We start from the raw sequence: 14762 nt of genomic DNA, 5'->3' as shown, positions 1-14762 counted from the left end.
ACGTTCCATCACTGGGCTATGCTGTCCACCCCAGACCCCTTTCAAGTTTTAAAAACGTGGTTTGAGTTGAGATTTTTGTTTCTTGCAGTAATGAATTTCATACAATAGTCAAGCTCTTTCTTCTCTCTGTCTTGCTCCTTGTTACTTTATGCTGCAGTTTGGACATAGTGTCCCTCACAAAGGTTCATGTGTTGACAGCTTGGTCTGCAGCTAGTGCCATGAGAGGCCATTAGATCACCAGGGTGCTCACTTCATCAGCAGTTCACACAATGATAAAAATGGCTATTAGGAGGGTGGCCTGGTTAAAGGAAGGAGTGTGTTGAGGGGCCATCTTGATGGCCAATAGGAAACTAGCTCAGCAGCATCTTTGGAGGCTCCATGTCTCATAATGCCCTGTCAAGGTTTTGGAGGGGTTTGTTTGTTTTTATTATTTCTATTTTTAAATTTTATCACAGTTTTTGTTTTTTATTTTTTATTTTATTTATATTAATTTTCTATCTTTTTACCCTTTCAGATCCTTTGCATATATATCATGTCTTCCAGTTTATTGGTTTTTTTATGGAATTGTGTGTCTCTGAATCTCTATCCCTTTCATGTGTCTTTCCTTGAGCTCTTTTCCTTCTGTCTGTTTTATCTTGTTTTGATATATTAGGTTGTGTTTTTGTTACTATATACTATATGAAAGATAAGCTGTTTTCAATAGAAAGGGGGTAAAAGAAAGAAAAAAAGAAAAAGAAATATTCCCAGCCACTGAACATTTTTTCCTAAGCTCTGTGCTCTTAGAGAAGTCGACACAAATCACCATTATGGGCAAATGGAGAATTATCAAATTGTGCAATTGGGCTGCTTCCCTTAACATAAGGTACCTTTATTTCAGTCCTGTCAGAGGCGCACGATATTGCCTATTCTTCAGATGTAAAATAAACAATGCCAACAAAACAAAAATGGCTCAGAATGTTGGTGCAATATATTTTCTTTATTTAAAAAAGTGTACTAGAACAGCAGCTGTGGCTTCAAAAGAAAATGATTTTCAGTGTGCAAAGAGAAACGGACAAAGATGAAAAGTACTAATCCATCCTTCCCCAGTACAGTCAACAAACTGTTCTTCAGTTCAACACACAGCTGGGACAAAACCAATGAGTCAAAGGCTAAAACATCTTCTGAATGTTCTCATAGAGAGTACTTACAAGTGCTATGTACAGGTTGACTTGACAGAGGACTCTTTGAGAAGTTTCCCAGATAAATGGTCCAAATTCTAACCATCTACAAGAATAAGTGGTTGATGGTTTCAAGGGCATGTTCACAGTGGTTAATGCATCAATGAGCTCTGGTACTATCACAATGAGTAGGAAGCTGAAGGTACAATGCACCTTCCCATGGTTTAAGGTATGCTTTTCATCTTGGGCCACTTTAATCATCTATAAAGACTGAAGAGTGGACACTTCACATGCTATGTACTTATAATTAAACTTTGATATCAGCACTGCAGTAAACTCTGACCATATATCTTCTCAACTTAAAAACAAATGCAAAGAATACACTACAAGCTTTTTTTTTTTCGGCATTTCAAAGAGTGTATTGAAGCTGGCCACTTATTTCTGAAGCCCTGACGGACAGGTGCGGGGGTTTCTCGGCCTCAGAACACAGATGCTTATTTCTTGTCACAGTCACCATCATTACTGTGACTCTCTCCATCCATAACATGGGCACTAGTAAATCTGGAACTGCTCTGTTTGAGAGAACAACAACATTTTTGAGGTGCATGTCTGCTAATGTCAGGCTGCCTTCAACAGCTTCCCAGTACTATTCACAGATGCAGAATGGTGTAGATCAGTGGTTCTCAACCTTCCCAATGCTGTAACCTCTTAATATGGTTCCTCGTGTTGGAGTGACCCCCAACCATAATATTACTTCACTACTACTTCACAACTCTAGTGTTGCTACTGTTGTGAATTGTAATATAAACATCTGATAGGCAAGATATCTGAAATGTGACCCCACAGGATTGTGACTTACAGGTTAAGAACCACTGATATAGATGGTCTACAACCCCAACCCATACACCCTGAAGCCAGACTTGGATTCGTATGGATTTACCCATATTTGAGCAATGATCACTGGAGCAGAATTGTTTAATGCTTACCTTAGGGCACTCCAGAAAGATGCTAAGGATGAAACCCAATGGGAAAGGGAGAGCTTCAAGGATAGAATCTGAACTCAGTTGAACTTAAAACCAGAATGAACTATGGTGTTATGCCTCTCTGGGAAATGAGTAAAGATATTTTTCTGCTTTTGAAGTAAAACCAAGGACCACAAGAATACAACCCATGTTCAGAAAGCCTCAACTATAATGCAATTATTACCATATGTCTTTACAAAATACTTAGATGGGTGATGGATCTTTTGCACCCAAGAATACGTATATGTATGCAAAGGTACATTTATACATGCATGTGTTTATATGAATGAATGGATAATAAGTAGATGGATGGATATAGATCATAGAGAAACAAAGAGATTTTTTTCCTTCAATTCTCCCATGAAGTAGAGAGATATGCTGTATATCTATGATAGTATTAGTTTATCATTTCACAATTTAAACAATGCACTACATATCAAGGAAACACCACCCCTAAAAAGACTGAAGCAAACAAACTTGGAATAATAGAATTATACCTCCAGTGTATTTCAAGTTGGAGATTCTAACCCAGCCCCTTTAAACTATACTCACCAGACAGAAGCATAAATGACTGAAGCAAAATCACCTCTTCAGGTCCAGCTCGTCTGACTGCACATCTGCTCCAGACATCCCTCCCTTATCCTCCCACAGAGAGAAAACCATATACAGCAAGTGTACCGTGTTCTCAATTCACTCCATTGCTTCTCTTGCTGGTTACCTAACCCCACGTCCTTGACTCTCTATGCTCTGATAGCAGGACCATGTCTCTCTCCCTTGACTTCTGTCACTCTCCTCATGGATAACTATTAAATACACTCTTCTGATAAGTGCTAATGTTATGCAATAATCAGTGATTGTCATGCTTTCTCTGTCAAGCTTGATTAAGGAAATGAGGATGTTAAGGGAAGAAGTCTGATTAGCATCTAGGATCCTGCAATTGCGATAGTTCTAGAAATATCTTGCAAATACACTTTTCTCAATGCCTTCTGGTGACCACCCCTAGACTCTACCCATAAGCCTTCAATCCAGATTCTTCCATCCTGATTCAACCCACTTTTTGTTATTTTTAAGGATGAAAAGTCTGAAGCATTTTTGGAATTCCCTGGTTTTGTCTGATGTTTTGCCTCTTTAAAGTGTTTTGCTTATACATGAGATAAGGTTATTTTATAGACAGATACACACCATTCTCATCATACCAAAGTAATAATGAAGGAGAGAGAGTGATGGATTATTTTTACTTTTTTATATATGTAGTATTATTCTATTTGTGCCAATAAAATTGTATTACTAACAAAATGTTTAAAAATTCTCCCTGATTGTTTTGAAGTGTCTTGAGCCTTTTTAGCATGAACTATCATGCTATGTCTGTATTTGCTCTCCTCTTGACGTTATAGCAACCTTAATTATAGAAGAAACAGTTTTCCACCAAGAATTAAATTTGTCACTCAAAATATTTGTAGTCTTTATATATCTTATTCTGTTGTGGAATATTACTTTGACTAGGCAAAGGTGTGCTACATTTGTTAATGCTGCATTTGTTTAACTATGTAAAGATGTGTTACATTTGTTTATGCTGTGTGTTTAATTATGTAAAGATGTGCTGCTGTTTCACCTTGCCTGCCTAAGGCACCTGATTGGTCTAATAAAAAGCTGAATGGCCAATAGCTAGTAGGGTGAGAGATAGGCAGGGCTGGTGCATAGCTGAAGTTTTTGGCCAAAAACTTCAGCTACACTGGTGGGCAGGGAGAATAAGTAGGAGGAGGAATCTATGCTCAAGAGAATAAGAGAAGAGTATAAGGGAGACACCAAGGGCCAGCCAGGCAGCCACGAGCCAGTCAGACATGGAGTAGGACATACAGAATGAAAAAAAAAAGGTTAAAAAGGCCCAAAGACAAAACATAGATGAAGAGAAATAGGCTAATTTAGGTTCCAAGAGTTAGTGGAACAATCATAAGTTAAGGCCAAGCATTCATAATTAATAAGTCTCCTTGTCATGATTTGGAGGCTAGTGGTCCAAGAAAGCCTATTACATTACTCTGAAGTAAATGAATGCATTTGGACATTTAGCAGTTCTCAAATCACAAGTTTTTTCCAGAATTGTACAGTGAAAACACATGAAAATTGTAAGACAGAGAACTATAGAGATCATCTTCAGATCAGGCTGCACTCCTTCCCTCCCCTCTCCACTTCACTGTGCTGAACACTTCTTCACTTCTGCTGGTTTCTCCTTTCAATCTCCTTCAACAAACTAAAAGCTGCATACTTACACATCCTCTTCTCAAGTCTGTGTCCCCAGACTTCCACTCATGCACTCCCCTTTGGGTTGGAAAAAGGATATATTCCCTCTTCCTCTTTTTTAAATTTATTTGTTGGGGGAGGGGCTCTATGTGTATATGGGGAAAACTATGTGTGTGAGTGTAGTATGTATATTAGTATAGTGTTTATGGAATGTTGTACAGGGATTGATTGCACAGCTCTGCACTTGCGCTTGGAAGCCAGAGAAGGAATCAGAGGTCCTGCTCTATCATTTGTTGCCTTTTGAAAGAGGCTCTCTCATTGAACCTGGAGCTAAGCTGGTAGCCCGCAAGCCCTAGCAATCCTCCTGAACACCCCAGCCCACCCTGTGCTGGGATTACAGGTGTACAGAGACAAGGACTAGAGTTTTTTATGGATGCTTGGGATTTGAACTCAAGTCCTCATATGTGGGCAGCAAATGCTTTACTCACCAACCCAGCCCCTTAGTCCTTGTCTTCTTATTTATGAAGTTGTCGCTGCCAACTTTCTATCCCTTTAAGAAATCCATCTGAAGAAACCCTCAGCATGTTACTCATTCACACTATACTCCAAGGTTCCCTTTCCTTCAATAATATTCATGTAGAATGACAGCCATTGGGGGATATTTTACAAAACATCCAATCAGCTTCCAGGAGTTCTGCAAGAGGGAAAGCCTGAACTCATGGTGTCCTCTCCAGTTCTCTGCTGCCTTGCTGTGCTATTCATCAAGTCCTAGGAGAAGGTACTTGTGGCCATTCCTTTACTCTGGCTTTGTTGTAGGATTTGGCAGGTCCGTGCATTATATCATTCGATCACCAAAAAGTAATTTAAGGGTTATATCCCCATTTTCAGATAAGCACACCAAGGCTCACAGAGTTATTCTCCCAAGAACTCACTGTAAAAGCATAAGAAGAAACTCTCCAGCCCTGGAGAGCCAACTGCAGCATCGATGCTGTCTACCGCATTTCAGTGACACTGCCTTTTTAACAGCAAGCTGTAAGTTTACACCCCTTGTAATTATGAGAGTCGATATAATAAGTAATGGGATCAAGATGCTTCATTCTGTATCTTTCCTTTTTTAATCTACCTAGAGACATTCCCTTTTAATCACCTGCAATGAATGATTGCTTATTACATAATTTTATGGCCCAGATACATGCAACACTAAAGCTGACTGAATTACCCTGGGTAATTATAGCATGTGGGGGGAAAAATCACATTTGCTTACCTTGACCTACTTGAATGAACTGATAATGTTCATTCTTAGCAGCCATCTAGCCAAATGTTCCCTATCTCCATGCAAGTGTAGCTCAGTCAGAATAAAAGCCCGTGAATAAGAGACTTGGGGGTTGTTTTGTTTTGTTTGGGGTTGGGTTGGGGGATTTTCTTGTTGTTATTTGTTTTGTTTTGTTTTGCTTTGCTCTTGCAAAAGCTCTGATAATGTTGGTACTTAATTCTCTGTAGCCATTATACAACTGTCCAGCTTCTCATGATGCATTGAACAAAATTGTATACTTGTAAGTTTTTGCATAAGTTTGTACTCATTAGATAATAAAGCTAACATGTTATCTAGGTGGAAACACTTTGACCTTAAAGAATGAATGACATGGGTGACAAATTCTCTTTCATGATTCTATTCTGGCCTTTCCAAAGGACATAATGGGTGAGTCCACTAATGAGCTACTGATAGATTCTGCAGAGACGATGCCACTCACAAGAGACAAGGACTAGAGTTTACAATGCAGGGGTGGTAGACATTCCAAATAGCATCAATAGGTCTCCATGATCTGAAGGAGTGAAGGGATACCATGGCCATTTATAGGTCAGCCCCAGGTTTCCTTAAATGCTCATGGAAGCGTGAGCTCCTGCCTCTAAGAGATTCTGAGAAAAGCATTCCCAGAAGAACATTTACCTCTGTCTGGTGGGTCTGGATAAAGTTGATATCCCATGTCCTATTCCTTGGCCTTTCCAGTCATATCAACTAGAACAATACAGGCTTGGGGGTACATTCTATTTATGAATGCAATATTCACTATGCATCCAAAAGAAACTTGTCCCAGACATAAAAGATTCTAATTCCAATCCTAAAATGTGCTTGTGACCTTGGGTGAGGCATATACATTCTGTACCTCAGCTGCCAAACAGTCCATCCTTTCCTCCCTTTTCACAAAGCATCTGAAAGTTTAGTGAAGACAAGGGAGCTTTAACAAGAGTACACAGTACAATGGAAACTGAAAACATTACTGTTAAACAAAACCCTAGTGGCTCCTGCCTAATGTCTTTTGTTGTACCTTGTCACTACAAAGAACCTGAAGTATGTCAGAATCACCGAAAGTCCCTCAGTTCACCAACTGCTGTTAACTCCCCTGTCACATGCAGTGTGGTGCTTGAGAACTCGGGCTCAGGAGGTATCACACAGTCCCCAGAAAACTCTGTACTGGTTCAGGTGCTATGAAAGCATTTTCTGAGTTTCCATTTCCTCTTCTGAAATGGGATGATCTGTTCATGAGTAAATCCCAATGAATTTGACTATCTAACTGAGGATTAAATGAAGGAACTAACCCATATAAGAGGATTTAACATGGAATTCAGCACCAGTGAGTGCCTGATCAGGGCTAGAAATATTATCGCTTCAAATGTCTTCCTAGGACAAGAATAGAACCTCCAAGCAATAAGGATTTCCAGAATCAGTTAAGTTTAGAAATGGATAAATTCCTATGAAGAGACGTGAATGTACTCAGAACCATCCGTGCATAGGCCAACTCTTCAAAATGGAGGCATGTTATCTATACTTTGCATGATGTCATTGAAGATTAAAACACTTTCTTTCTGCAGAAACTTTGCAGGGCTGGGATTCAAGGGGTCATGCTTTGAGAAATATTGCTCTCAAAAGTCATATATTCATTGCACTATGATGTTAAGCTCCTCAAAATATGAGAAAGAGGGTCAGCAAAGGGATTCAGCTAGTGAAGGCACCTGCCACCAAACCTGACAACCCGAGTTCAATCACAGAGACCTGCAGAAAGGAAGGAGAGAACCAACTCAGACCTCCACATACATGCCATGGCAATGTGCTTTCCCACCTTGAGACACATAAATAAATCAATTCAATTTAGAAAAAAAATTAATATGAGATGAGGAAGAAAAGAAATGGATGGATGCATCTAGTTTTTGTTTCTAGTTGACTGAGTTTCAGGGCACATTGATTTGTTTCCTCCCAGTGAAATCCCTGTTTCTACTTGCCCTCTAGCCAGGCTTATGAAAGAAGAGAGGTCGCGTGCCATTGGCCATGGTGATGTCATTGTAACATTCACACCATGCATCTTCTTTTGTGCATGTTTGAAAAGTCCCATGGAAGTCTTAGAAAACACATTAAATAAACCAGAAAAAAATACATGTGTACATACAGATAGACTGTTACTTTCTTTGGTGTACTACATTTTATTTATTTATTTTGTGTGCTTTGGGGGGTGAGGGGAGCACACATGTCCCATGGCATGCAAGTAGAGGGCAGAGAAAGACGTGCCTGACTTGGCTCTCTTCTTCCAGTGTGAGTCCTGGGACTCAAACTCAGCTGAGCAGCCTTGGGGATAGACATCATTATCCTCTGAGCCATCTCATCGAGCCCCAGACTATCTTTTAATATATACAACAAACCTAAGAAAAATGGCTACTGTCCTAGGGTTTACACTCCTATTCAAGAAGAGGTAAATAATTGGCTTCTTTACCAAACTTGGGGATGAGGCTCTTCTCACACTTCAAAACCAAAAGAGGTCACTCACGGTGACTCCATTCAAGCCAAGTCCATGTGGGGTGTGTGTGAGGTATGGGAGCATCAACCTTTCAGCAAAGATTTTGCATTTTAAACCTAGAGTATAAATTACATCTTTCAATGAGTCTTCTCTCTTCCCTGATGTGTTCAGGACTAATAACACAATCATCTCCTGTGCAACAGTGGACTTGATTTGAAGAACTGTGTCTAGTCTTCCTTTGGGAGGGATCCTTTTTTATTCTTAATTTTTTTTCATTTATTTTACATACCGACCACAGTCTAGTATTCATTTTAACTGAAGTGGTCTTTGGGGTTTCCAGCTGCCAGGGAATCCTAAGGAAGTTTCATTTGGGCCAGAATCCATTTCACTTCCCAAAATGCTAGTTCGTTGTAGGAAGTATCTTTCCCGCTAAAAGTAAAATCAGCAAGCAGCAATCACATTTGACCTTTTGGACAAATTCTCTCTAGATCTTCTTTTGTTCCAAATGCCATTGTTTTAAAATGCACCACGTTCTGTTTAATTATAAACAATTGAAGTCCTTGCACAGGTGAATCGTGTATTTTATTGCTTGAACTCACTTTGGGGCATTCACACACCTGCCTGTCACCAAGGTTTGTGTCCATGCATTAGTCATTTCCCAACTGGCCAATTTCATGGTCTCCAGGAGGGCCATTCTCATTCAGCCAGTTTGTGTTTATAATACAATCAAAATTTATAAGGCACTTGGGTGTGTTTCCACCCTCTAAAGCTCCTCTTTCCTCTCACTCCTAGCTGGGCACAACTTTCTTCTTCATCTAAGAGTTACCTCTATTACTCCTAAAATTAAGAACTTAAGGTCATCACTTTTGTTCCAGTTTATAAGTTAAAAAAAAAAAAAAAGATCTTGTATCGAGTCATGGAGATAATGGCTCACCAAGCTCACAATAGGTTGACCTGCCTTGACTGCAAATTAGACATCAAAAGTGGATGCTTCTGCCTATGTGAACCCACACTGCATTTCTGGTCACAAAAACACATTTTCACCAATCCACATTCACATCTGCACAATAAAAACAAGTCATATTCCAGATGTGGTCTGAAGCTGTCCCAGATAGACACACAGCCTGCCACCATTAGTCAGACTTTCCAAATGAGCTTTCACAAGACTAGATTGGTTTAAAGAAAGGAAGGAAGGAAGGAAGGAGGGAGGGAGGGAGGGAGGGAGGGAGGGAGGGAGGGAAGGAAGGAAGGAAGGAAGGAAGGAAGGAAGGAAGGAAGGAAGGAAGGAAGGAAGGAAGAGGGAGAGAGAAAAAGAAACACAGGGATTTTTATTCACTAGTCAGGGTGCTCATTGCTGGCCATAGAAGGATGGGTTTCTAGCACTTAGTAACTATCACTGTTTTAAAATAAAATAATGGGCTTTCATGCTGCAAAGCCATGCCATTGTTTTACATTGTTTATTAGTTTCTTTCTCCTAGCAGGATAAATAGTATAGAAGTGGGAAATCAAAAAGCTAACATTAGTAAGCCACCTTCTCAGCAGATACCAGACCCAAGATAAGCATTTTGGTTGTGCCTTTTTCAGTGGACAAGTTGATTATCCCCCTTGTAGTGAAGCAAAAACTAGGCTTTAGCAAAAAGCACAAAATTAAATGCAGCCCTGAATGTCTGTGTGTGTGTGTGTGTGTGTGTGTGTGTGTGTGTGTGTGTGTGTGTGTACCAAAAGGATAAGAACTATGTGGCTCCACTTCTCAAGGACAGCTTCTCTCAGAACCTCCCTCTTGCCCACAGGCAGTTGGTCTGGCAGACTCTGAGCCATGGGTGCGTTTCATCCAATTCCCTTTCTGACCCTTCTAATGACCACAGTTATACATCAGGCCCCTTTTCTCTTGACGCCACTTTCATCATTTCATCATTTCCTTCGAATCATTGCCCAGAATGAAATTCACCCTTCCTGGAGTCGACCACAGATTAGTCCAAAACCTCCTCCCTGGTCACGTGAACCAACTGATGTTCTGATATGCCCATGAATCCACTGGGTACAAGGAGTTCACCACCTTCTTTCTGGACAGGCCTCTCGGGGGCCAGTTCCTGCCCCCTCCACCTATGCTTAGAAGTTTAATTTGTTCTTTTAGAGTCTGAAGAAGCCAAACTTCCTCCTTGAAGGTCAACTCTTTCCATTCCCTAACTCAGCATTTCTTGTTAGACAGTAAGTACCCTGATGACTAGACTCATGTCTTACTCAACATTACAAGCCAGTTGCTAATGGAGCCAAGGTGATGTAACTAACCAGGGGCAGAAACTAGTTCTGATGAATGGATTAGCAGTGTTTTTTCTTCCCATATGCATGCTGCTTAAGATTGTGCTGGTGTAAGCCCAAGCCAGTCAGGTTAGTAGACGGAGTGAGATTGTAAATGTCTGAGGAAGCTGTGGAGAAACGTTCCTTCGGGATAGCAGCAGCTGAGGCAGAATCTGCGGCCCTGATAGAACAAGATGTAGTGCGAGGCCTGGAGAACTTTCCTGTGAGTGTGGCCTCTGGGGGCGGGGCCCAGACCTAAGCCTTTCTAGTATACTCCTGATCATGTGGCTGTGCCTGGAGCAGACATCGACCCCACACAGATAACCTTCCCTGGGTGTGCTTGTGTCAAAACTCCGTGTCTCCCTGGCACTTGCTCCTGTCTCCACCATGAGAACAACTATGATGACAATCTGTGCCTCAGAGACATAGGGTTGGAAGTAAAGTACGCCAAACCAGTTTTCGAATGCAATGTCCTCTGCCATTGCGGTGAACACTGTAGAAACAGGATGGTCCAGAGTGGTCTGCAGTTCTGTCTCCAGGTGTTCCAAACAGATAAAAAGGGCTGGGGACTTCAGACCTTGGAACCTATACCCAAGGGAAGATTTGTCTGTGAGTATGCTGGGGAGATTTTAGGGTTCTCTGAAGTACAGAGAAGAATTCACCTACAAACAACACATGACCCGAATTACATCATCGCTATCAGGGAGCACATTCATAATGGACAGGTCATGGAAACTTTTGTTGACCCTACCTACATAGGAAATATTGGGAGATTCCTGAATCATTCTTGCCAACCAAACCTGTTGATGATTCCTGTCCAAATTGACTCAATGGTACCTAAGCTGGCACTTTTTGCAGCCAGAGATATTTTGCCAGGAGAAGAACTCTCTTATGACTATTCAGGAAGATTCCTTAATCAAATAAGCAGTAAAGACAAAGAAAGGATAGATCATGAACAACTGAGAAAGCCACAACTAAGAAAGCCTTGTTACTGTGGTGCCCCATCATGTGCCACCTTCTTGCCCTATGACAGTTCACTATACTGCCCCTTAGAAAAACCAGACACCAGTTAGGAAGGGAGGTCCTGCCTGCCAGCATCTCTGTGAACATAAACCAGAAGGAATCAAGCATTAAGTGACCATCTGCATCCTGCTTCCTCTCTGGCAAACAACCTACCCTCAAGGGAAGTGTACCTTGTATTCAGCATCTTGCTCATCCCTGTAAAAAGACCAGGGGTTGTCCAGCCCTGCTTCTGCCAGGCTGCCTAAATTCAACTCAGGAATTTAGCCCAGACTATAAAATGTCCAGCTGTACCCTTTCTCCAGCATACTTGTTTTTATAGTTAGATGTGGGTAAATGACTGTGTTCAAACTAGCAGGATACAAGTGAAAATAATTAATCATTTGGTGTCATCCTTGTATTTCTTCTTGGAAACCAGAATGTATACTTGATGGCTGAAGTTGGAGTAGCCATCCAAAATCCAAGATGACCCTGGAAAAGGGTCATACAGAGCAAATCAACAAGCTACCTGTAACTATAGAAAGTGCTGCTAGTCCTGACCGGTACTTGTAGGTGAGACCTACAATATCAAGGCACCATTACCTTGCATTTGAGTAAACCTGATGATTCGAAAAGACCTCAGCCTTGCTTTCTAGCCAGTTTTTTTTCCAGTAATAAAGCTGGTTTTTTATGTCAAAAAATATATATATATTGTGCTGGAGTTAGGACAAGCTCTGTGTTATTCTCCTGTGAGTTCAGAACCATCAAAAAAAAACTGCTTGTCCCTTGAACCCATATGGGGGACCACTTGTCCCACTTTCAATGACAGTGAGCTTGTGGCATTGTGTATGGGATGATTTTTGGGAAAAAAAAATTAGTCAAATAACACTTTCCCATGGAGGCACATCTTTATGATGGTGGTTCCTGAACAGTCTTCATTGGCTCTCTAGTGGACAATCTGCCCACAGAACAGATTTCTTAATTAAACTGAATTGCCCTGTGCCAGACTCCATTTCACATTTGCTAAATAAGTTTCGTGAATAGGCCATGTTGTGTTCAGACTCTTGACTGCAAATATGTATAAATACACATTGCATCCTACTGTTCTGGGCATAGTTTTGAGTCCTGGGGAAATAAACTGGGCATTTGTTTCCAAGCTGACTGGCATGTTTCATTTCAGAGTGAACAGAAGGGAAGCTCTTGGGGAAGTCTGTGGATTTGGGAGGGGAAGAAATTCTACTCCGTGTCAATAACCAAAGCCTGGAGTCTTTAAATAACAAATGGTATTTTTTGATACCCAGGCTTCAACCCAGTACCAACACTTGTTAATTTTCACTTCTAAAATAGTTTTAATTTTTAACTATCCTTCCTCTAGAGGCCAGGTACCACTCTTTGGGCCTTCATCAGCCTTTAACTAAAATCAATTTCTAAATCATAGACTGTATGAGAATTAACTAGGATATTCCCTTGAATATACACACACAGATACCAGTCCACAGATTGTGGAATGGGCCCAGGCAATTCACATGTTAAATAAGCTTTGCAGGCAATTCTGAGAGAGGACCATACTTGGGCCAGAACAAGGACCAATGTGTCTGTCATCTAAAATGGAAATCTGAAAATAACTTACATGCACTAAAAACTTATGCTTTCCCACAACTAAGAACAATGGAAGCTTTTGACCTCAGTGGCATGATGTTCAAAGACTTTTATGACCCCTTTCCCTAGATACTATCCATTTTGGTAGGACCTCCAGAAATACTGTTCTAGAATATTGATGTGGTGTGCTCATCCTCACAAAACTCTCTTGTTTAAGACCCTCTCAAAGACTATTTCTGAACAGCTCTTAACCTGAGACTTCCCCTTCCAAGATTATCTCTGGTCCCAACTCCTCCCCACACTGTGTGGTTCAGAGCAATCCCTTTGTATTCTTATAGATCCCTCAGTAACATCAATCACAGCATCTCCCATGATGCAATGCAACCATCTATTTACTCATGTTTGTTCTGGCACCTCATGACCTCTTTCCATACAGGAAGCACACCTTATTTTGTGCCTACCTCCTCTAAAGAAAGCAATGCTGTCCATATGAATTCATTCTCTGCTGTGACTGCAGCCTCCTACAACTCATTCCTTATCCCATATAGTTAAAGCTTGGTGTGCAGGGTCTTAAATGGAATGGCCATCAGCATTTAGTTCTCCGGTGCATTTGCAACTACAGCACAAAGAGGAAAGTGTTGTCAGGGCCACTGGAGAAGATTTTAAAGCAAGCAAAGGAAAAGAAAAATATCTAAGTGCAGAATGAATCTCTGTCAGTCATGGAGCAGAGCACGGTGCTACAGGCTGACCAAGAGAGGGGAAGCCCAGCTCTGCCATGAGCAGACCACACCAATTCTCTATGTCTTAATTTTCTGATAGAGAGTAAAGAATGTCTCCTGGTTTTCTCAGACAATGAAGAAGAACTTGGCAAATATTTTTCTATAAAGTATAAAAGTACATATTTTATGAAACCTAAGATAAAGGTTGAGGAGTTGAAAACCTCTTGCAACATAGAGTCTCTCAACTATTCAAAAGGATAAAGATCTATGAGCAATACAGAAAGGAATGGTTACATGCCAATACAATTTTATTTCTGAAAATAGTCAGTGAGTCAGACTTGGCCCAAGGGCTGGGATTTGCAGACTTCTGCACCAGACTAAGCCACAGCAGATGCTGAACTTGAAGATATTAATGTTTTTCTTGGAGAAATTTTCTACTTGGTGAGCACTCTCAGTTTCAACCTTTTATACAGCCTTTAATTGTGTCCCAACGGGAATGAGATTGCACCAGGACCATGTGTACTCGCCCGAATCAATATAACATAGGCTGGGACTCACTACCTCATATTTCCCATCATGGTAATCTGTATTCATCACCAGAAGTAAAACCAGTGGGGTGGGCCTGGGAAAGCATAGTGTCTGCTATAATGTTAGCCATTTTGCCACACAGAAGTTAATCTGAAATTATCTGTAAGACACTGAAGCAGCAGCAGCAGCCTGACTGGTAAGAATGATCTTCTTCTACTTGAAAATTGGTTGTATTGATTGATAAACTGTTAACTAAAAGCTGCGTTAAGTGAAATCCAGACAATGCTGAATGAAACTAAGACACTAAGCTGCTGAATGCACTCCATTTCTCCCTCCTTTCCCTCATCCATCACCTGACTGTGACAGCCAAAAAGAAAACTCCCAACCTTCAGAATTATTTAGGTATTTCTGGCC

The 14762-nt window shown here is 40.8% G+C and overlaps 1 protein-coding gene and 1 pseudogene across 1 annotated transcript in view; one reads left to right on the top strand and one right to left on the bottom strand.

The window, feature by feature from the left end:
• Positions 1-959: 959 nt before the first annotated feature.
• The window catches only part of Opn5 (opsin 5), a 54620-nt gene continuing 40817 nt past the window's right edge, over positions 960-14762 (bottom strand). Inside the window, exon 7 of the mRNA XM_036168352.1 lies at positions 960-1729. Within this exon, the coding sequence (XP_036024245.1) occupies positions 1652-1729 (78 nt within the window). The 3' untranslated portion in view covers positions 960-1651. The remainder of the gene's footprint in view (positions 1730-14762) is intronic.
• Positions 10619-11730, top strand: LOC118570008 (annotated as a pseudogene).

Source organism: Onychomys torridus, chromosome 18 (genome assembly GCF_903995425.1).
Source record: "Onychomys torridus chromosome 18, mOncTor1.1, whole genome shotgun sequence".
NCBI lineage: Eukaryota > Metazoa > Chordata > Mammalia > Rodentia > Cricetidae > Onychomys > Onychomys torridus.
Note: the sequence above shows the minus strand (reverse complement) of the source record. Positions and strands in the feature narration are given on the sequence as shown.